Source organism: Leptinotarsa decemlineata, unplaced genomic scaffold (genome assembly GCF_025532065.1).
Source record: "Leptinotarsa decemlineata unplaced genomic scaffold, Ldec_3_MD MMD2_tig00000035_RagTag_RagTag, whole genome shotgun sequence".
NCBI classification, from domain to species: Eukaryota; Metazoa; Arthropoda; class Insecta; order Coleoptera; family Chrysomelidae; genus Leptinotarsa; species Leptinotarsa decemlineata.
Window position 1 is genome coordinate 13,555,918 of NW_027412540.1, and position 23,660 is coordinate 13,579,577.

The 23,660-nt window shown below is 34.7% G+C and overlaps 2 protein-coding genes across 10 annotated transcripts in view; both read right to left on the bottom strand.

The window, feature by feature from the left end:
* Positions 1-23,660, bottom strand: part of LOC111510822 (uncharacterized) — a 326,252-nt gene that overhangs the window by 167,446 nt on the left and 135,146 nt on the right. The gene's annotated exons all lie outside the window — the stretch shown is intronic.
* Positions 8,426-21,230, bottom strand: LOC141481129 (uncharacterized). Its single transcript, XM_074172273.1, has 2 exons — positions 21,090-21,230; positions 8,426-9,520 (listed from the first exon to the last, which is right to left on the bottom strand). Coding segments are annotated over exons 1-2 (945 nt in total). The 5' UTR covers positions 21,092-21,230; the 3' UTR covers positions 8,426-8,577.

A 23,660-nucleotide genomic window follows, 5' to 3' on the forward strand; every position in this document is an offset into this window, starting at 1 on the left:
AACAAGAAAAAGTTGTAAACTCAATCATTTGGAATCCTTGGAAATTCGTAAATATAAGCATAACAAAGTTATTAAGTACCGTCTATTATTACCGACAGTGGTTGTATAGGTATAAAAGGGTGTACATTGTTAATTATTTCAGTTTATTGAATTCGTTTCAAAATGTCCAATTTTTTTATACGTCCATATCCTGTTCTCCTTCACATTGTGGAATATAAAAAAAAGGATATTTTTTTAGGAAGCAAGGATGAGATGAACACCACGTAACAGTTCAAACAAATTTATATTGCACATCATTAACATAAATTTTCTAAAAACAATCATAAACTTGTTCCCTGGACAATAAAATATAATTCAATCATGAATGGAAATAATAAAAACTAAAAGACATTAAAAAATCTATTAAAGCACATACAGAAAAATGATTGGGCCACAAACCGATAACTTGAATCATTTTACAAGACTAGTTGCTAGTTATTATAACAAACATATTAGTGTCGATGAAACAGGCACTACTGTTGGTTTCAGTAACATCGGTTGTTGATGGAAAAGGTAGCATTTGATAATTGTTAATAACTTAGAAACTATCAATACTTGAGAAATAAAATTGAAAGAGGGGGAATTTTATATCAAAAAGTCCCCAACTTCCGGAACTCCACCTCCATTATTCGTTATTTTAATTTAATGCCGAAAACAGACTGCGCGCCTCTTCCGACATGGACACATCGACGCTGAAAAACTTCAAGAAGGTATCACATGAAATATTTTTCATAGAATTGAATGTCAATTTGAACATTTCAATAAGTTACGGTGTCCGCCGAACACTTCAAAGAATAAATTCTAGTTGAAGAAAAATTTTCCGACCCCCACATGGTAAAAATGATTTGGTTGTAGGAAATCAATTGATTTAGTTGACATCTTATCACTACATAGTATAAAACAAACTCGCTTCTTGCTGACTTTCCTTTTAGATTTTTGAAACTACGCAATGGATTTTTTAAATAGATAAGAGTGATTCAAAAGGAAGGTTTATATGTATATAACATGTATATAACACATATAATTTCAGAGGTCGCAAAAAAAACTTTTTTGCGATGACATTGCAAACGTTAGCTGAACCTCACGAGATAGATCAAAATAATGTACTACAGTATTGTACACCTTAAAAAGGTGTGACAATCCACAAAAACAACGTTTCATCCTCGAGAAATAATGGCTCATTTACGAAGCGATTTTAAGCAATACAGCATTGATTCTTATCCAATTAAGAACCTTGAAGACACTGTGCATTTAATATAAATCAATATGGCCCTTTACAGCTTGTAATTTGAACGAATAATTTCGAAGATATTACAGATTTAAAATGCAGGGACATAGCGGAGGCGACGGTACCGGCCGGGGGACCGGCGGCACGTACCTATAAATAGCGCGCCGTCCTTCGCCCTGTAGTTCGTCGGGTCAGCTAGTATATTATATAAGTAGGGCTCCAAAAAGCAAACATTTCTTAAATCTATTCAAACTTTTGAGTATCCATTAATAAAAGCGGTCGTTAGATAAAAATGATAGTTAACAATTGTATAACTTCTTGAATATTTTTTCCAACGTTACTTTACTCTTTAAAATGTTTTGATGATGCCAAAATTTATTCAAATTTTCAAAACTGATACTGAATACTATGATAAAATATTCCATGCGGAACAGTATCTTCAGCGACAATGTGTCTATGTCGTAACGCGCAGCTCTATTTTTGGAGTCGAGAATACAAGATAAAGATAATATCTGAAACATCGATATCCACCACTGAGAATAACAGTGTTTCTTTCAAGTGAAATTCAACCTTTTTCGTATAGTATATTGTGTAGTGATCCTGTGATTGATATCAGATTCAATTCCATAACGAATGTTTGGAGTACAAACTGAATAGAAAAAAGTGTTTTTGTATAATGTTCATTTGAAAGTAGTTGTCTCGAAATATTCTTTTCTTTCGTGTAATTCAATATTTATATGAAAGTAGCTGTTCTGAGAAGGCTTTTTCTTCCAGTTTGTGTCAGAAAGTTACTTCTTTGCATGAGCTGCATATCAATGTGAATAGTTCATTTTGAAATGTATTGCTTTTTCCTTTTTTTGGAAGACTCCCACATTGTTTGTATAAATACGGATAAGTAAAAAGCCAAAACCTTTCTTTCCCAAAAAATTAATCTTTCCTGAAAATATATCCCTTCCATTTCAGATTCTGAAAGAAACTTTGCAAAAATGTATATAAATATCCGATTAAACTTTCGTTTCGAAACCCGATTTGTTATTCATCCAAGCCGGGAAAAATCCACCAAACTCTTGATAATTATTGAAAATAACTCAAGGAATCATAATACCAGGACAACTCCTCAAATGCGAATCAAGTACGCTTTTGCAAATACACCCCTTCCCACATAACCTACAAATATACGGTCGCTCGCCAGTGTGGATCCTTTGGTGAATTTTCAATGGAGCTCTTTGAGCGAAAGCCTTATCACAATACTGGCAGGCAAAAGGCTTTTCGCCAGTATGCGTGCGCTCATGTTCAACTAGAAGCCCCTTTTTCCGAAAACTTTTACCGCAAGTAACACAGCCATACGGTTTTTCCCCAGTGTGAGTTCTCTTGTGGAACTTGAGGGTCTCATTGCTGGCCAAAGTTTTTCCGCACACGTCGCAAAGTGGCTGTTCCTTTGGTATTTTATTGTGTTTTCGAAAAATATGCTTCCGCAAGCCTGAGCGCGTCCCAAAAGACATATTGCAGTTATCACAGAAGAGACTAGAGGGGTCATCTTTCACTGAGGGATGGAAGAGTCGCTTGTGGGTAAACAACAACCATGAAAACATGAAATGTTTGTTGCAGATCTCGCACTGGTATGACATTTCACCTGTGTGGAAGTGCTTGTGTTCAACAGCTTGAATATATTCAGGAAACACGGCATGACATATTTCGCACGGGAAGTATTTTCCCATATTTCCGTGAAACCTCATATGCTTGTCTATCCTCTTTGCTAACGAGCTCTTGTAATTGCAGTAATGACAGTGGAACTTGTTGTCTGAAGAATGGGATATTGAATGATGAGCGAAAGCTATGCTGGAATGAATTTTTTCGTCACACAGTTCACAAGCATATTTCAAAAGGTTCTCCTCGATGTTCGGATCAATTTCTTCCTTGGGCATCTCTGATAACTTCAGTTCTTTTAGTTTCGATTTACGCTTTTTCTGCTTGGGAACAAAGTCTGGATCCATTTCTTTTTTGATCTTTTTTTTCGTTACAAAATTTATGTCTACTTCTATTTTGCATGGCACCTTTTCCTTCGAAATCTTCTGCCTGAAAAATGGTATTTTTAGGTACTAAAATTTGAAAAAGAGTAACTTTTAGAACAGTTATTGATTTTTAACATTGCGTTTGTAGAACGAAAAATTGAGTTCCACATTTAAAGAAGCTGTATATCATTGGAAGTTGAAGTGGAGTTCTGAACCATTCTAGCTGTGTTCATTAGAGTTTGAGTCCAGTGCAAATAGACCAAAAAATTACATACCTTTCATTGTCATTCTGATATTACATATCAAAACATTCCTTTGGAAAGCTTACTTGCTGAAAAGTTTATTCATGGTTTTCAAGATCTTTTTGTGTGGTTGAGTGTACTGAAACCATATTAGTGTTGACTAATGTTTGAATATAATTAATTAATTTAAATGATACATCAATACATAACCCTGAAAATACATAATTTACTGAAATAGGTATAACTTGGATTTGATGTAAATACAACCATTTCGGTTTCCATGAAGATTTTTTCAAAATATATACACGGAAAAATGTTCTTCTGAAATTACAGCCAAGCCAACTGAACGTATCTTCATAGGACTTTTTCCCAACAAATGTTTGACCTGATTCCTTGAATTGACATAACACTATTATTTATGAATTAAGATGCCTGTACACTGGTATAGCGACTCATTCGTGCAAATCTTTCGACCAATATGGCTTACTCGAATTCAGTTACGTGAGCCGGTTTAGAATACGCACAGTGTTGCGTATTCTAAAATGTGATGATGTAAATTGAGAGGTAGGTGTAACATTTAATCACACGGGTATAAAATAATATTTTAGGTTATGTATGCAAAAGCATCAAAGTTCACCGATTTCCTTGAATCGCTTATGTTCATAATATGAATATTGGAATGGAAATATTTATATTACGGTAAGTGAACACGGCCTATTGGATATAAATCAGAATATTTTATGTTTGTGGATCCTCTTTCGTGACAATAGGTGCGTTTTGTTCACATTGTTCACATACTTTGGAGGATGTTGATAACTTTGAGATGGTCATGTCCGTAGGCTATTTTTATCAAATTTTAATTCAGAATTAGTAAAAGACTTTCATCAGGATAACTTTAGGATATCATATATTTCATCGGGTGAATATACCAATCAATAATTTATCAATTAACTCAAAAGAATATAATCCAGATAGTTTGAAATTATCATAAGAAATATCAAAAATACTAGTACCGTAATATTTGGACAAATGTGTTGAAAACGATCGAAATGTTGAAATATAATGTTATGATAATATATAACAAATACAGGGTGTAACTGAATAAGTGTAAAACATTTAAGGATTCCTCATCGAAAAAAAGATAGGATCTTTCATTTAAAGAAACTTCATTGGAGCATCCCTTGTTAAGATACAGCCCCTTAAAGAGGGTACATAAAATGTGTATAACAATTTTTTTCACAAGCACTGAAGAAGTTACAATATTGAAATTAACCTGACGTTTTGTACTACCAAAGAAACACTTAGCCAGTAATTTATTTGGTTTACCCCATGGTTGTAAGGGGTGGAAAACGCAACCCCTAAAATTTATTTCCAATGTAACTTTTTGTCTTATTATTTGTTTACCATTTAAAAATGTATTTCCGATAGTCTGTTTCATTCTGAACAAAAAATGTCTCTGGGTTTTTGCCCAAAATAAATCAGTTCGCAGAAAAAAATTATTTTACGAACAACTACAGAGATACATCGTCATAAATGCGAACTGGATTTATTGTTATTTTGTAGTTAGTACTTGCATTAAACGATTAAAGGGTAATAAACAAAACTAATTTATTAATAACAAAACACACAACATGTAGAAATCATAGTAAATGTTCAATATGTCTACCTTCAGACATTACGCATGCGTCTAGACGTCGGCGCATTGAGCCACGTATTCGCTCAAATATTCCTGGAGTCTCTCTGATTACCCTGCACGCATCGATGACGCAGTTTCTCAAGTCCTCTACATCGCGAACAGGAGTACGATAAACCAAATGCTGTAAATGGCCCCAAATAGAGAACTCTACAGGATTGAGATCCGGGGATCGAGCAGGTCAGTTCCGTGGTCCTCCTCGACCTATCCACTGATTTGCATATGTTTCAGTTGAATGCTGACGTGCTACTTGACTAAAATGGGTGGGAACCCCATCATGCATAAAAAACATATCCCTTCTGACGCCCAAAGGAACTTCCTCCGGCAGTACTGGATGCACTTCTCTTAAAAATTGAACGTATGCCTCACCATTTAATCGAGGAGGTAGAAAATGAGGCCCAATTAAATCATCCCCAATAACTCCGAGCCACACGTTGAGAGAAAACTGTTGGTTAGTTTCGACAATGGCGTGAGGGTTTTCATCAGCCCATATGTGGTAATTATGAAAATTAATAATATTGTCCCGAGAAAAACTACATTCGTCTGTGAATTCTATCGTCTTCAGAAAGTCACAATTTCTTCTGATCATTTCCAGCATCCAATTGCAAAATTCAAGACGGTTCGGAAAGTCTCGCGGTAACAGTGCCTGTACTCGTTGCAGATGATAAGGGTATAGAGTTTAAAATTCGAAATAACGTCATATGATCAACATTAAGCTGGAAAGCAATCTTTCTAGTACTGGTAGTAGGTTGTTTTTCAATCAAATTAAGTACTGCTTCCTCAAGCTGTGGTGTTCGTACTTCTCGATGGCAACCACAATCCTGCGTTCTTTTGTCGAATGAACCATATTCTCGTAATCGTTGATGAAGTCGAGCAAATATTCTATATGAAGGATGCTGCCGTTGAGGATACATTTCTACATATCTTCTAAAAGCTTCTAACCCATTCTCCTGCGACAGACCGTAAACGTAATGCATATCAGCCATTTCCTCATTTGTGTATGCCATTTTAATAACAAGTGAATTATTAAAGTAACAAATTGAAAACAGAACAACAACACAAAATTAGTTGGGAAAGAAAGTTTTTGGCTTTCTACTACTCCATCTGATACAAAAAAAAAGGGATGAGAGAATCTTCCCTTTTTTTTGTATCAGATGGAGTAGTAGAAAGCCAAAAACTTTCTTTCCCAAAAAAATTAATCACTCCTAAAAATATAACCCCTTCCATTCAAACAAAATTAGTATTAATTCAATTTCGAAAATTCACAAACTGACAGCGTCATACTAATTTAATTGTCACTATCGCTAATAGCGACCTACTAGATAGATTAGTTTCGTATTTTCGCATTTATGACGATGTGTCTCTGTAGTTGTTCCTAAAATAATTTTTTGCTGCGAACTGGTTCATTTTGGGCAAAAAACCCATGAGACATTTTTTGTTCACAATGAAACAGGCTATCGGAAATAAATTTTTGAATGGTAAACAAATAATAATACAAAAAGTTACATTTGAAATCAATTTTAGAGGTTGCGTTTTCCACTCCTCACAACCATGGGGTAAACCAAATATATTACTGGCCAAGTGTCTTTTTGGTAGTACAAAACGTCAGGTTAATTTCAATATTGTAACTTTTTCAGTGCTTGTGAAACAAATTGTTATAGAAATTTTATGTACCCCCTTTAAGAGGCTGTATCTTAACAAGGGATGCTCCAATGAAATTTCTTTATATGAAAGATCCTATCTTTTTTTCTATGAGGAATCACCTCCTTAAATGTTTTACACTTATTTAGATACAACCTGTATTTGTTGATTTGTTTCAAATTAACCTAAAAGATTTCAATTGTTATTATCTACTGTCGTGTTTAGGTGATGACGATTATATATAACAATAATCAAAACGTCGTAGTGTAGCTTGTTTTCAAATATTTCTCTTGACCTCGTATATTATTTACACTTTAATTATTCTGTGTAATTGATGACTTACTTATTTTGTAGAAATTCATGATCACTTTAATGAAATGAATAAAAACACCACTGATTATTTATTTGTACAACCGGTTTCGGGTTTGACTCCATTATCAAGTATCACATGTTAGTTTTATATTTGATAATGGGGTTGAATCCGAAACCGGTTGTACAAATAAAGTTACTAGTGGAAATAAAACAAAACTTATTTTATTCATTTAAATAAAGTAATTGTTGATAACATTTTTCTAACCCACATCATTTGTTTACTTTACAATTATTATTTTCAATTTCGTACTCAGTATTTATTTTTTTCTCATTTTTTGGACATTATTTTCGCCTTTTTTAATAACTCTTTCAAATATTCCGGTCCTAATATTTTTTATACTTTTTTCATTTACCTTCTCTTAGCTTTCAAACCTATTACCTGTTAATTTCAGATAATAGAACCTATTGCAGTCAACAATAAATATTGTGAGGCACATTCAAATAAACAGTAATCTAGAAGATCTAAAAATTCTACTCTTGAATGAACAGAATTGAAATTTTCTATGAAAATCATTGAAAAATATCGAAATGAACCACAGAGCAACAAATAATCTTTCAATATTCATGAAACAACACATGACAATCAAAAATAACATAACATAAAAAATGAAAATAACAATGAAAACAATAAAAATATTTACATCATTACAATATTTCTACGAATCTTACATAGGAAGAAAATTTGGAGATATAATTTTGAAGCAAATAGTTTTAAAAACGACAAAAAATGTCAATAACATGTTTCACTTCTGAAATATGCGTCAGTCGCATTGATATGGACGTTTCTCAGTCAAACACTCAGTTAAGTAATTATCTTCGATTGAGTATCATTAAACATTTTCCATTTTCTCACCTGTTCATTACTTTATGCATACCAAATATAAGGACCCACTATTGTTATTAGGTCTATGTGAGTTTCTTATAGAAGAGGAAATAAAAATAAACAAATAGTTCATAAGTACAAAAAATATTTTATTTAAGAGTTTTTATGAGACCTTATGGTGACATTTCACTTCGAATCTGAAGCGATAGTAAATCAAGAAAACTTCTGTCAAATATATAATTTCATCGTCTATTCGAAACGTTTAGTCCAAAAAATCTCTTCATTTATCAAATGCTAATAGGTTACTTCGTTACTTACTACCTTTCTCATAGAGCTGAAATAGTAAGTGTGCAATTTCATGAAAAGAAAACGATATATGCCAAAAATTTTATTTATTACGTGATTTGTTTTAACTCTTGAGAGATGAACAAAAAAATATTGGATCTCCAACATATATGACTAGATTTTTTGAAAGAACAAAACAACAAAGGTATTGGATAATATTGAAAAAAAGATGTTGCTTGTAATTATGCTGCACTGTGTTTAGTTTTCTGGTGTATCGACAGTGTCCCTTTACTGACAAACCCCGTACTACACACTGTACAAGCATAAGGCCGCTCTCCTGTGTGGTACCTCATATGAACAGTCAAAGGTGTTTTCTGGGTGAAGCATTTATTACATTCCTTACATTTGTATGGTCTATCTCCTGTGTGCGTCCGCATGTGAAGTTTAAGAGTCGTTCGCAATGCAAAACATCTACCACATTCTTTACATTGAATGGGCTTCAGGCCTTGATGGATAAGTAAGTGATCTCGGAGACTACGTTTGGAGTTGACTTCTTTTCCACAATGGTCACAAACGTATTTTTGTCCGCCATTCTTGTGCATCCGCAGGTAATGGTGCCGGAGATATCTCTCCTGAAGGAACGTCTTATCACACAAATCACATCTGATATTTGGGTTGGTTCCATAATCCTTAGAATGCCTCACCAAATGACTCTGCAAGGAAGCCTTGTCGTAACAACTTCTCCCACAAACGTTACAGATGTGATTGCTGTTACCGTGTTTAGATCCAATGTGATTTTGGTACTCTTGATTGGTAACGAAGCCTTGGCCACAAATCTCACACTTGGCTATGAACTCTTTGAGATGCCGCCTTCTGTGAATGGCCCAAGAACCTTTTGATCTCAATATTTTTGAACAGAAATCACATTGGAAAGACATGCCACCGTTGTGGACTCTCATGTGGTTTGACACTTCATGTTTTCTTTTGAATCGTCTGTGGCATATTTCACAAGCATGGGGTCTATCTTCGCTGTGCGAAGTCATGTGTTTCTTCAACCTTCTGGAATCTTTGAAAAATTTTCCGCACAACTCGCAACATTTTATTTTAGTAAAGTCGCCTCCTTCGGTGAACTCAACTTTTCCTTCGACAAAATCTGTAAAATTACTTTTTCGTTGCTTTTTGTGCCTAAAACAAAGGTATGATAACTGAATTGTTGATTCAAAAAATGAAACTTTTTAATATGTTTTTCATTCAAGGATAGTCCTAATCATCGTCAACAACTTTAGATTTTGGATTCACACAATCTCAAAAGTAGTAATTCAGGACTGTTTTTTTACGAAAACTCTAAATTGTAAATTGGGAATAACTTTTAACTGGAGGGTGTCAATAAGACATCGGTGATTGATTTTGAGGTCAGAAGGTAACCCCTAGTTGCTACAGGTACGTCATATTAAAGAATTGCTGAGATCGTTGAAGATTGAGAGACACGTGTTTCTAGTTAAGCCAGCATCACTATGTGATTTCGATCAGGTCATCTCGGGATAGCTACCTGCGTGACATCCAAGCCCAGTATTCGATATAGATTATGACGTAGGGAGTGGATTTTATATAATCAAAAGCAGGGAGAATTCATGTACCAAGCACGCAAAAAATATATGCAAACTGCCGACACGCGTTTCTAGCTCATTAGCGGTCATCAGTACGGTATAGTCAAGTGTGGTTTCGGTCAGGTCATCTCGGGTTAGATATATCACTAAATTATCATCTATTTCGAATACTAGACCTGGATGTCACAGAGGTAGCTAAATCTGCCTCGTGGTGGCTTCTGCTGATGACTCCGTGCATTTATGTTGTTTCTGCAACCAAGTGTTGCCTAACCTTGCACCTGACCAAACCGTAGTGATGACAGCTAATGAGCACAATATGCATATATTTTTTGAGTGCTTCGTCTATGAATTTTTTCCGCTTTTGATTATATGAAATTCAGTGGCTGAATTATCATACCATATCATATAGAAATGTTGCATTGAATAATTGTTCATATCAGATTATAACAAATATGAAACACTATCGAAACTACCTCTGCCTTTTTTATATCATTCGAAATGGGGGCGGTAGAACAAAAAAACGAAAATCGGCAATTTTAGTTCTTGGCGAATATTTCATAAACAACCTCTGATATTGTCGATCTGAAAAGAGATTGTTCTATTTCCCCAAACTGAGAAACTTTTGTCCAATTTAACCGACCTTGTACATCTTACTGTTTCTGAGAGCAATAGTGGGTCGGTACACGTACACACTGTATACCTATACTCGTATAGTCTATACAAAGTCAATTCGAACAGCTAAATGAAAGACATGCTGGGTCTGAGAAATGTACTAAATAATACCATATAAAACCTTCAACATAAAAATAATTATTAGACTTTGTGTTATTGATGACTTGTTTATTTTATTGAAATTCATGATCACCTTAATGAAATGAATAAAAACACTTTTGTCTAATTACCACTCGTTGATTTTATTTATACGACCAGTTTCGTGTTTGACCCCATTTCAAGTATAAAACTAAAATGTGAAGTTGGAAAACTCGGTTATGTCGGGAGTTTTCAGGTAAGATGTAAGGACAGGTATTTGAAAGACAGATAGTTGAGCGAACCAGGATGCCAACTTCAAAATTTACCACTAAAAATTCTAGGGGTTGTTAAACTTATAAATTCAAGAGAGGCCACCTACATAAATTGAGTTGATCATTTAGGGGTATATATTTCTGGTTTTTAATTGATTTGTTAATTTCCATGGCTTCCAACAAATTCATTTTCTTCCCTTTATTACATATTGAATCGAACCATCAAAACTAACTAGTACGTTATCAACATATCTGAACCAAAAGACAATATGTTTCTGGGAAAGGGACGAATGTATTCCCCTCGTGAAATACATATTGGATAAGTGTCACACAAATCCATATGTAACTACCAAATTTTGCAAACTCCTTGATACATGTCTGAAACAAAGTTTCTTCAAATAATAGAAATTTTTATCTGCAAAACTCACGTCTCCCTATGGGCTCACCATTAAGTCCCATTCTGGCAGATATTTTCATGGACTCACTATAAAATACCCGCATCCTTAACAACCCCTTCAGAAACATATTGTGTTTTGGTTCAGATATGTTGATGACGTACTAGTTGGTTTTGATGGGTCAAACAGACAAATTAATGAATTTTTAAACTTTCTCAATAGTCCGCATAACAAAATTAACTTCACATTAGAAATCGAACAAAACAAGGAGCTTAACTTCTTAGATTTGAATATTTCAAGAGTCTATAATGGTTTTCAATATCTACCGGAAAAACACTTTCACAGACTGTATGTACAATTCCCTTTGATTCTTTCATTCCACTCTCACATAAGTTATCCGCGTTTAGGTCGATGGTATACAGAGCTTTCGCAATCCCTTTACCTGAAAAGAATTTCCAAAATAAACTAAAAATAATTAAGCAAATTGCAGTAAACAATCAGGTACCAATTGCTCTAATAGAAATGATAATATCAGGTAAAAATCAGAAAACACTTATGAGTAAATTATACCCAAACTGCCGAGAACAGAATATAGTCAAGTATAGTAGCATCAACTGCTCAGGTAAACTTTCATAAAATATTCAAAATTACTTCTTTAAATACAAAATATCAACAGCTTTCATAAGTAATAATAATTTAGGTAGAACCCTGTTTAATGCAAAACCCAAACGGGATAGAATGAAAAAATCAGGTATATATATAATGGAGTGTGGCGAATGCTTTGCATTATATACAGGCCAAACCGGTAGAAATTTTGACATAAGGCTGCGTCAACACGTCTGTTTGGACAAAAAAGCTACGATGTACGAACATCTTCAAGAATCAAAACACAGGATAAATAAAGATAATCTCAAAATTCTACACATATGTAATAGAGGGAAAAAATGAATTTGTTGGAAGCCATGGAAATTACGAAATCAATTAAAAACCAAAAATATATACCCCTAAATGAGCAACTCGATTTATGTAGGTCTTCCCTTTTGAATTTATAAGTTTAACAAGCCCAAGAATTTTCAGTGGTTAATTTTAAAGCTAGCATCCCGATGTAACCGAGTTTTCAAACTTCGCATCTCAGTTTTATACTCGATAATACGGTCAAATCCGAAACTCCGTTATTATTGATACTACGGGTTAGGTTCAATGTCCTTCTCGATGCCGAAAACAATAAAAATGACAGTCGCGTTTTCAAAATATTTCATAAGATATTTTTTTAATTAGAAAACACTATTATTTATCATGCATTCCGATTCGAAAAAACATTCTCAACAACAAAGCTCATATCAACTGTCTTCGTGTGGTGGAGATGTTTATTTATTCCACTAGTACAAAACATTTCTTTGTTTTGGTAAATAAAACCTCATCATCAAACACAAATGTTGGTATTTATACTAATGACAATATTTTGTTACTAACAGCAAAAAGATAAAATTGCGCTGGGATTTGAACTCGTGAAACCCGTGATCATGTCGTACCTCTCACTTGACACCACAAAACGATAATTTCCATCTTAAAGCCATTCAACTAGCCGTATTTATTTTGTAAAACAAAATATGTCTGCTATAATGACAACAGTGAAGCACTGGAGAGTCATATTAATGCGGTTGGAAAAAAATGTGTTAGATTCGATAAAACAGAATTATTATGAGAAATCACGTTGCTTTTATTAAAACAACGATAAAAATAAAATAAAAACAACAATAAAAATTAATTGGCGCTCCGGGGCGACTTCATTGATTCCAGTGGCGCTTTTGCTTTTTCAGCTGCAGGAAAACCCGGAAAAACCTGCAGCACCACATCATCTGAAGATCTTGATCTAACAATATCAATGTCAAACTTAAACCAGTCCGTTTCTTCTTTGACCAAGGCGTAATAATGACCAAATTCAACGCCAGAACTACAGTAAACAATGACTGCATGAATATTATAACAGTGGTCTGCTAGGTTGAAATGTTCATCTATTTCGAACCTTCCAAAGAGTTTCTTGCTTCCGTTAGAGGTTGAGTCTTGTTTGAAAATCATCAGTGTTATCATTAGATTGACTGGTGCCTCAGCTATACTTGTTTCCTTATAACAGTCAGTTAGTTTGGCGCATGTTTGACAATACAGTCGATCATCACCTGTTAAAAATTTCATTTTCAGATGATTGAAAATTGCTTTGAAACTTTGTTGAAATACTATTTGTCAAATATTCTCAAGTATATCATGACAATGTCATAAATTATTGTAACTGTCAACTGCTGTTCGAATATTTTTCGAAATGCCGTTTTTCCATCAAGAAAAATGTGATATGTTAGAATCCTACTTGGTTTGCCAGAAAAACAGCGTAAGAGCACCTCAACACTACAGCAATTCGTTTCCCAATCGTGAATTACCTAATCGGCATTTTTACTGTGCTTCATCGTCGATTCAGGAACAATGAAAACGTTTTTGAGAAGAGAACTAAAAATGTTTTGTAATATCTAAAGATACAGACGTTTTAGCTTACTTTGAAATAAATCTAAATAATTCCATCAGACTTTATCTAGAGAAATAGCTGTTCCACTCCGTCTGTTATTCAACGAATTCGGAAGAAACATAAGATTTCTCCTTATAAGTTCAGACCAGTGCAAACACTAGAACCTGGTGACCCTGAGAGACGATCGGGGTTTTTGTCGGTGGTTTATGAATAAATGCAGACAAGATCCAAACTTTTATGAAAATATTACATGGAGAGATGAGACTGATTTTTCAAATTGTGGGATGTATAATAGAAATAATTTTCATTATTGGAATAGACATAATTCATTTCTAGTCCATCCCCACAATCCGCAAAGACATTAATGTTTGGTGTGGTCTATTTAGAGGCAGAATTATCGGACCATTTTTCTTCCATGGTTCTTTGAACGCACCCCGTTACATTGAGTCCGGCCGTACACGGACCACATATTTGCAGTTGAGGCAACCACAACATTGTGGTCACGTTGACTGCAGTTCGCGGTTGACCCAACCACATTCTTGTGGTCGACTTGCGGTCATATAAACCGCACTTACAGTTGAGGCAACTGACATCAAAAATTGAATGCTGTGAGACCAATATGAGAAAAAGTACATCACGGTGTACGCGGTTGGATACGACTGCTAGTTTGTGGATATTGTACGGCGGATGCCGCGATGACATCTCGGCGGAGATCAGCAGCAAGTTGACTACGTCCGTTTTGACTTTTGTGAACGCCCGTGTATGTGTAGTATAGTATTTCTTATGGGCGGCTTGAGTTCGCTGAAACGTGACTGCAATTGTGTGGTCGATCCGACCACAAAATGTGGCTCGTTTACGGGCGCTCTAACTTATTAACAAGAGTGTTGAAAGAGTTTATCGATGATCTTGATCTGTAGGCTCGTCAGATGATCTATTCTCAGCAGGATGGAGCACCAGCATATAATTTCAGTGGCTTGAAGAGAATGTTGCGAGACTGTTTTGGAAACAGATATATTGCTACAAATGTTCCTATATATTAAGTTGCCTCTTCGTCCACCAGACATGATACCCCTAGATTCTTATTTTTGGGGATTTCTGAAAAATGAGGTGTACAAAATGAAACATAATAATGTATATGAACTGAAAAATTACATTGAAACTATAATTAATAGAATTTATTGCTGAATTGTTTTGAAAGCAACACGTACTGTCAAGAGAAGGGCCCAAATATGTGTTTCTCAAGAAGGCGGTATTTTTGAATATTTACTCGGTTATATATATAGCTCTTTATTCTCCAAAACAGAGACATTTTTCGTACTAGTGATCGAAACACATTGACAAATTGTTACAAATGAACCGAAAATTCGTATATTTGACCATGAAGGATTCATGACATCAGTACATATTGTACGATGTGATTGTAAAATTGAAAAACAAATATTTAAATTTGGACCATTCGTCTGTTATCGTTGATCGTTTGCAATATCGAAAAATTGATAAACTGAAATGGTAACTGTTCAATAACTCATGAGTTATTGTTCGAAATTGAATTTGTGACGTGAGAAATTAACCAGATCGCCAATATTTGATAAAATTATATGACAACGTGATCAAGTATCACTTTTTGGTGGGATTTTAGATTCGCAATTTCGACTTAAACTAGTAACTTCGATTTTAAAGTCGTAGCTTCACTTGGAACTCTCAATTATGACCTTGAATTTGTAATTTCGAATAGAAACTCGTTTTTCTGAGTGTAAATAAATGACGTCCACTTTAAAATCACAATTTCAACATCAAAACCGGAAATCCGACAATAAGATGACTCCCGATTTTTCAATATCTTTAAATCAATTTGATCTTAGATGATCCGAGTTTAATTTCATTCGTGTTCGTTTCTTCTGTAATATATTTTGATAAAAATATTTTTGAGTAATTATTTCAACCTTCCAATGTCATCGTTCTAAACGCTGATAGAAAAAGTGTTGTAATCATCCCCTAAAAAAATAACACCGGCCGCCACTGTCGTCATAAATCAATTGTGACGTGACCAAGAGTTCGTTAGACTTCTAGCAAATTCCCTATCGGCTTCGAGGTACTTCGATTACCATATATAAACGCTACCCACGCGCATATCGGGTATAGTCAAGTTTAGCAGGCAGTGCGGTACGGAGCGATCTAATGAGGTGATAGACATTTGAATATAATTGAAGCTTTAGTTTTAAGTTTGATTATTGATTAATGCAGTCAATTATCGTCAAACCCACGGAGAAAACGTAACAAAAGTATTACTATCATTTTTCGATGACCTGTTTTTCATTTCAATTTTTAGAAAATATAATGATATTACGCTTTTATGGATTAGTTTTTCGAAATAAATAATTTTCATATTTTAGACATCGTATCATATGTCTCTATGAAGGTGACATATTTTTCAGGATAAACAATCGATAGTGTGGCAAGAATAACTTTAATATCATATAAAAACATAACAAAACTCTATAATTGTCACAATTTCGATGCGAATACTGTACACAAATAGGAACATTTGACATCAAAATATCAAACAGTATCGTGAAACTTTTTAATGTGGTTTGTCAACAAAATCTTCGTTACGAAACCCATACAACAAATATCACATTTATGAGGTCTCTCCCCTGTATGATACAGCATGTGCGTGTTCAGAGGTCCCTTCTGGGTGAAACGTTTACCACATTCCTTGCAGGCATATGGACGTTCTCCAGTATGAGTGCGCATGTGCAGTTTCAAGGTAGTCTTGATTGTGAATCTTTTGCCGCATTCTTTGCATTCGATAGGCTTGAGTCCCTCATGCATTAACAAGTGATCCCTAAGAGAGTTTTTTGAATGTAATTCCTTTCCGCATAAGTCACAAACGAAACTCTGCCCGCCATCCTTGTGCATCCTCATGAAGTGATGCTTCAAATACCTCTCCTGGCTGAATGATTTACCGCAGTATTCACATTTGAAGCATGGGTTTTCCCCATAGTTCTCGGCATGTCTCGCCATGTGACCTTCCAAGGCAGTTTTATCGTAGCAACTCCTTCCACAAACGCTGCAGATGTGGTTGCTGGTTCCGTGCTTGGCAGTCATATGGTTTTTGTATTCGTGATTAGTAACAAAACCCTGCTCACATATCTCGCATTTAACAATATAGAGCTTCATGTGTCGATTCCTGTGTGTTTGCCAAGAATTCTTGGAACGCAGCTTTTTCGAGCAGAAGTCACATTCATACGATACAGAACCATCATGGGTTTTTTTATGCAAGTTTACTTCGTACCTTCTTTTGAATGCTCTCTTGCAGATCTCGCAAGAGTACGGCCTGATTTCGCTGTGCGATGTTTGATGCTTTTTTAGCTGTCTTTTGTCTTTAAAAAACTTTCCACAAATATCACAGCACTTTATTTGAGTAAAGTCCTCTGCAAGCGTAATGCGGGTCTTTCTTAATTTGATCCTGAAATTGGAAATATATTAATTGGGTATTGCAATGAACTGTTCCTGAATATTTTTACCTACCTCTACGAACTGAAGAAGAAAACAGTTTTTACCAAAAAACTTTCAAGTCATTTACTTTTCAAATTAATTATATCATTTTTTAAGATACTTGTGGAGTCATAAACTGTACCACCTATTTCACAAAAATTTTACTATGACAAACATTTACCCAATTCCGCTAACATTGCTCATATAAAAAGTATAGTTTAGTTTCACATCTATATATTTTTCGCCATGTTCGTTTGGTGAAGGGTTTTTCCAATGAATGGAGCCTATATCGACTTGGAAATATTTCTTTATAAATGAATATCTCTTTCTTGTTGCCTCCATTTGCAGTAATTCTGAAATTATTTCAATGACAATGGCATATTAAAACAATATAAGTGAGCATGGAGAGAGGTCTAAGCTTATTTATAATCAGAATTGTTCGTCAAGGTCACTGGAATCACACAATGCATGCATAGATCAGTCTAGTACCACTGATGATGAGATGTTGAAACAGCACTGTCGTTCTGAACTCTGTTTTAATCTACTCACCATGTTGTGAAAGCTGCAGAAAAAGATTGATTTTGTAATATCGAAAAGCTCCTAGGTATACATAATTTGCGAAAATGTTATACAGAGGGATGTAACCAATTAAAATTATGTTTTTCTTCAAAGTTTTCGGGTATAACTAATTTCATTGTAAATCACGTTTTTGTCTTATCTAAACTATATCCATCCAACAAAAAAAGTAACCCAAACAAAGATAGATGTGTGATCAATATATGATCACCACGCACATTTGCATCTATTGGGTAAAATAAGCAAGCCTCCTTACGCTGGCCAATCAGATTTATCTGCAATCGGAATTCATGTTACGGTGTCGTAGTGGTCAGTTACGTTGTAACGCCTGTGGTGTGCAAATATACGGTATTTTCAAGTTTAAAATTTTTAAAATGTCAAGTACTGATACGGCTGAAGAAAACTGCTAATTTGTGTCCCTACACTCCACCAAAAAAAAATCCTTTACCCAGCCGCATATTATTAAAAAAAATCTGTCGTTCCTTAGTGCGTCTCTGAACAATCACCCCATGCACACTATGCATGATAATGCTTTGGAGTACTCTATTGCTTAGATGGACAAAGTATAGAAACTTTTGATTTTTAAATTTTTTATTATTTTGTAATATTGTCAAACTTCACAATGATGATACTCTTCCATGTTACAATATTCACAAGATCAAAAACTTTTTCCATATATAAGTTGAATTTCTTCTTATACTACAAATTACGACCCTAGTAATTTTTGGTCTCTTAGAGTACAATATAATTGGGAAAGTTTAAAATAACCTTGTTCCTCTCCCATTTTCTATAATCAACCTATTGGGCGCGTTCCCAGATGGCGGATAGGGAAACGGCCAGGGGACTGGAAGCCCTGTCCGGGAAGCCAATGTGGCCTTACGGACGGGGTCGCCGGACTTCTGGTCAGTGGCAGAAATAAGTAGGGTGAGGGGAACTGAAACTCCCCAAAAGCCTTTGCAAAACATGCCACCGTGGACAAGCCTACCCACGCTAAGGTGTAAGGAATCGTGCCGACAGCTGAATGACCGCAGGGTGATATGCGTGATATGCGGTTACGAACGATCCCCTTGAGGAACTCATTGTAATCAGTCTATCAGTAATGCGGGGCTCTGCCAGAGGTGTCCACCATCTCTTCTCTTGCTACTCGTGGGAACACAAATGAATGAAACAACAGAAACAACAAAAACCAATCCCGAGGCTGGACAGAAGTGCTCACCTCAATATAAGGCGGTGGCTGGGGATGAACAGAAATGTCCACCCCAATCTACCTCTTGGAATAAGGCTAAACATAGCAGATCATCTCCAACAGCAAGGACACTTCCTGCGGCGGGCGCCAAGATCTGCGCCTTGAATAATGGCAAGGAACCGGCTGCCTCTGCAGGAAAGCGTCCTCACTGGAACACCTCCACCAGGGGAACCCCAGGAAGCTTTAAAAAAGCCGCGCAATGACAGTAATGTCGCTGCACCTTCCAAAACCTTCGCGGAGGTCGCCATGAGATACCTCAAGGTTGCCAAAGAGAGTGTGTGTTAGGCGAGTTTTGGCCTACACCTGCCAATATAAAGGAGATGTCTCCTAGTGACCTGTCCACCTTCCTGGAAAGGACAGGATGGACGATGACCTAGGAGGACAACTCCTCGGGAAGATGTACAATGGGTCACATGTGGCCTAAGTGCTGTGAGTCAACACTCACCGTCCCTACTCTACAGATATTCTAAATAACTGAATTTCTCCATATTTTTTAAGACTTATATTTTTTTTACGGAATCTGAAACTACTTGTACTATCCGGTTCATGTTGGTTGTAGAATTCATATAATTTGTATTCAATCAATAATAGCACTATTCAAAGGTATAAAATTGAAAGCACTACTATTCGGGTTACGTTTGCTCTAGTATTTGCATATGAAAAATCACCTATTTCGACTTTTCAAGCTATTCTACTTCTACGTAGCGCCTGTAGGTATTCTCAAGTATATACAAACACAAACTGATCAAAATTGAATAGTCAGCTGTTACTGATAGTAATCTGATGATATACTTTTTACTTTTTGGCCAATTTATTATTTCAGGTAATTAATTGAAGGCTGGGAAAAATTACTCACATCAAGTGATTTGAACCTGAAAAAATAATTGAATTTTTACATTACATCTTAATGAGAATAGTATTTTTTTAGGCTAAATTATACTTTATGAGATACTCACGGATTTTCGAGATTTTTTCTGGGATGATACTACATGATGGTAGGAATTCAGAACACTTTTTATTTTTTGTCGGACTCAATTAGTTTTCGAGGTATCACCTGTCAAAGTTTGTATAACGTCATATTTTACCATCTTTCAAAAGCAATAAACGATTGCAATTCACATATTTTTTTTTATTTAACACTTTTCCATATCATCATCGCACCTTTTTCTATTCCTTTTCAATCACTTATTGCCGAGTTTCCTGAAATTAGAAGGAAATTCCATAATTTGTCAGGTGAACACAAATCACTTCTCATGAATTGCATTAAGTTTCACTATTCGAAAATACGCTCCTTTCAGAATTCGGAGGTGAGGTTAGATGTTGAGAAAAGATAGTTTTTACAAAAGTAAATATTCGAAAATACGTTCCTTTTAGAATTTGGGGGTCAGGTTAAATGTTGAGGGTACATAGTTTTTTAAATTCTAAAGTAAATTTAGACTGAGTTAGGTTAGGTTAGGTTGAGTTAGTATGTGACGAATTATGGAATTTGAATCCAATTTCAAGAAACTTGGCAATAAGTGAATGAAAAGTGATAGAATAAAGTGCCATGATATGGAAAAAGATGTGTTGAATAAAAAATAAGTGAATTGCAATCGTTTATTGCTTAAAAAAAGATAAAATATGACACCATACAAACTTTGAAAGGCTATATCTCGAAAACTAATTGATTCCGACAAAAAATAAAAAGTGTCCCGAATTCCTACCATCACGTAGTATCATCACTGAAAAAACCGCAAAAATCCGTGAGTATCCTATAAAGTAAAATTTTCCCTTTTTTTAATATATAATATAAAATGAATATTTCACAAGAAAGTAAATTTCAGCAAATAGATATCAGTTGAGTGTGTACATTAGCAACGCTACATAATAAATAAAATGTGAATAACTCTACTCACATGTATTGATCTCAAACTACTCTCCTGTTTTATAGGATAATACGTATTTTTTACTATTCATCACCGTATTTTGAATAGTTCCGATTTTTCAATTTCAAAAATCTGACATTTCGTTGACAAACATCATTCACCCAACTTGAAAACTTAATCTAGTTACTTGGTCCTATTAGCTCAAGATCGCAGGGTTACCAGACGTAGACCATTTCAGCTGCTAATATGAAGAGTTTTGAGTTTATTATCATTAATAACCTATATTTATCAATTTGTTTCTATTACAGCCACATCATTTTGATTATGTTAATATTAATGCAATGCAAGCCATGTATAGGATAAAATAATTGCATGATGCTGAATGTTTATTGTGATGTAAGTATTCACGACAAACAACTTGAGTTGGTTACAAAAATGTCTAAATGTCTATGAAGTCCGTAAGAATTTAGACGTGAAGCATATTTGAATTAAAAAATCATTGGTTTTAGTGGATTTTTTATTTCTGAATTCTGTTGTTCTATTGTATTGAATATTCATTGAATATATTTCTCGAATTGTCTTAACAAATAAAAATCTTAGGTATGCTAAAAATAAAAAATATTATAATTTCAGTTTACCTAAAAGTGATTTTTCTTGTTGAATATTGTTGAAAATCAAGTTTATAATTATCGCCGAATACCCATTACAAAAATATTGGTGAAAATGATGGTGATACAGCTGCATTAGTGCTGCGGGAGACACAATGTTTCGATCATTGTTAGCTCAGAGTTTCAAAAGAGCGTCCAACATCATAATATATATTGTTTTTATCTTTTTCTGTTTTTTAATGAAACCCAACTAGTTCTCTATAAACAATTGAGTGTCTGCATTTCAGCGTGGTTATTACAATTTAGGGCAGAGGTGTCAAACTTAATTTGGCAGAGGGTCATATATTTTATTAAAGAAAGTGTAGACAGGTTCAGATTAAAATAATGAATTATTATATGATTTCATTTATTCAATTATATAATATATAATACACGGTTGTTAAAAATCATATCTAAGTTATGAGAGAGGGTAATTATTTTGAGCTCGAGGATCCAGATACCTGACTTCTCTTGTTTTTGACAAGCTCATTGATGTCAGGTATCATATGGATTTCAGGGCATCTTCGCTCTCAGAATAGCTTTAGTAAACATCGATTGTTGACCTTGGAGTTTAGATTTTAAAGATGACAATGTGTCCATTCTTATTTTTTCAATGTAACAATCGAATTTTGATTTATGATTCGTATCATAGTGTATCTTCATGTTAAACTCCTTACCAACAGCAACTGTTTGATTGCAAATCAAACACAGTGGTTTACCTTTCCGTTCTATGAAAACAGATGCAATTTCCATTGACCCTGAAAAACTCTGCACTCACTATCAACTTTACGTTTTTGTGAGATTATGCCAAAATCGCACGCGCACAACACAAACAAATGTGCAATACCTTCAAAATCACTAGACTTAACAGTCACTACTTCGTAGTACAACTAGAATCCTTCTCCGACCGTATCGCTTCGATTACTCGACACAACAGACTCACGTCGCGCCGACGCACTTCATTTATATCGATAGGGAGGTTTCTAGTCTAGACTCGAAGCGCGTGGAATATCCTATTGTTCCCAACTAAATTAATAGAGCATTTCCACTTGTTGCTAAAAGATGTCGTTACCGTCTATGATTGAGTTGTTTACTAGAACTAAATAGGTGGGCTTCTTTCTGTGAAACATTGCGGTTGCGGGCCGTAGTGACACGACTGCTTTAGAACTTCGTATGTACACCACATATCGTTTATTTATTTTCACAAATATTAATAAGATCATAGTAAAGTGTGAGAGTTTCATAGAAAAAAAATTAAATTGAAATTCTTCATTATAGTAATCATTACCCAAAGATGGTATTCTCACCTGGTCTAATCATCTCTTCAGCTCAGAAGGAAGTTCTTCATACACTTAAAATAAATCAACTTTTCTGTTTCATTCTCATACAACTATGGTATTATACTGGAGGACTACTTCATTGATACCACACCAATATTTAGAATTTTAAAAGCGAGCTACTAACTAACTCCGAATACTAAATAATGAAAGTCTCATCGACCACTGCTAATTTTCATTTGAGATATTGAGAATAATTCCTTTGTTCCAACTTTACATTTATTTTATTTGAGATATACAATGCGGTTATGAAAAGTTTATCCATTCTTAAAATTCAAGGTCGGACCTAACAGGAGGTGATTTTTTATGTCCGCACTGTATTGGTTTCCTAACCAAACAATTAGTTGTTTATGATCATAGCACAGGGAATACTGAATTAGAATGTTTGCAAGAAAAATTATATAGAATATGCTTGTCATAATCAAAGGCAAAAATACCCAGAAAAATTCGGTTTGCACAATTTCGAAAAAAATCAGTGAACAACGTCAAGATATTTTATCGAAAGACAAGAACATAAATTAAGTTTTATTTGAAAATTAGTTTATTTTGTAGGCATTGCTTGCTAAAATTTGACAACACAACTATCATAAGGCACCATGAAATTTCTTCACGTGCGT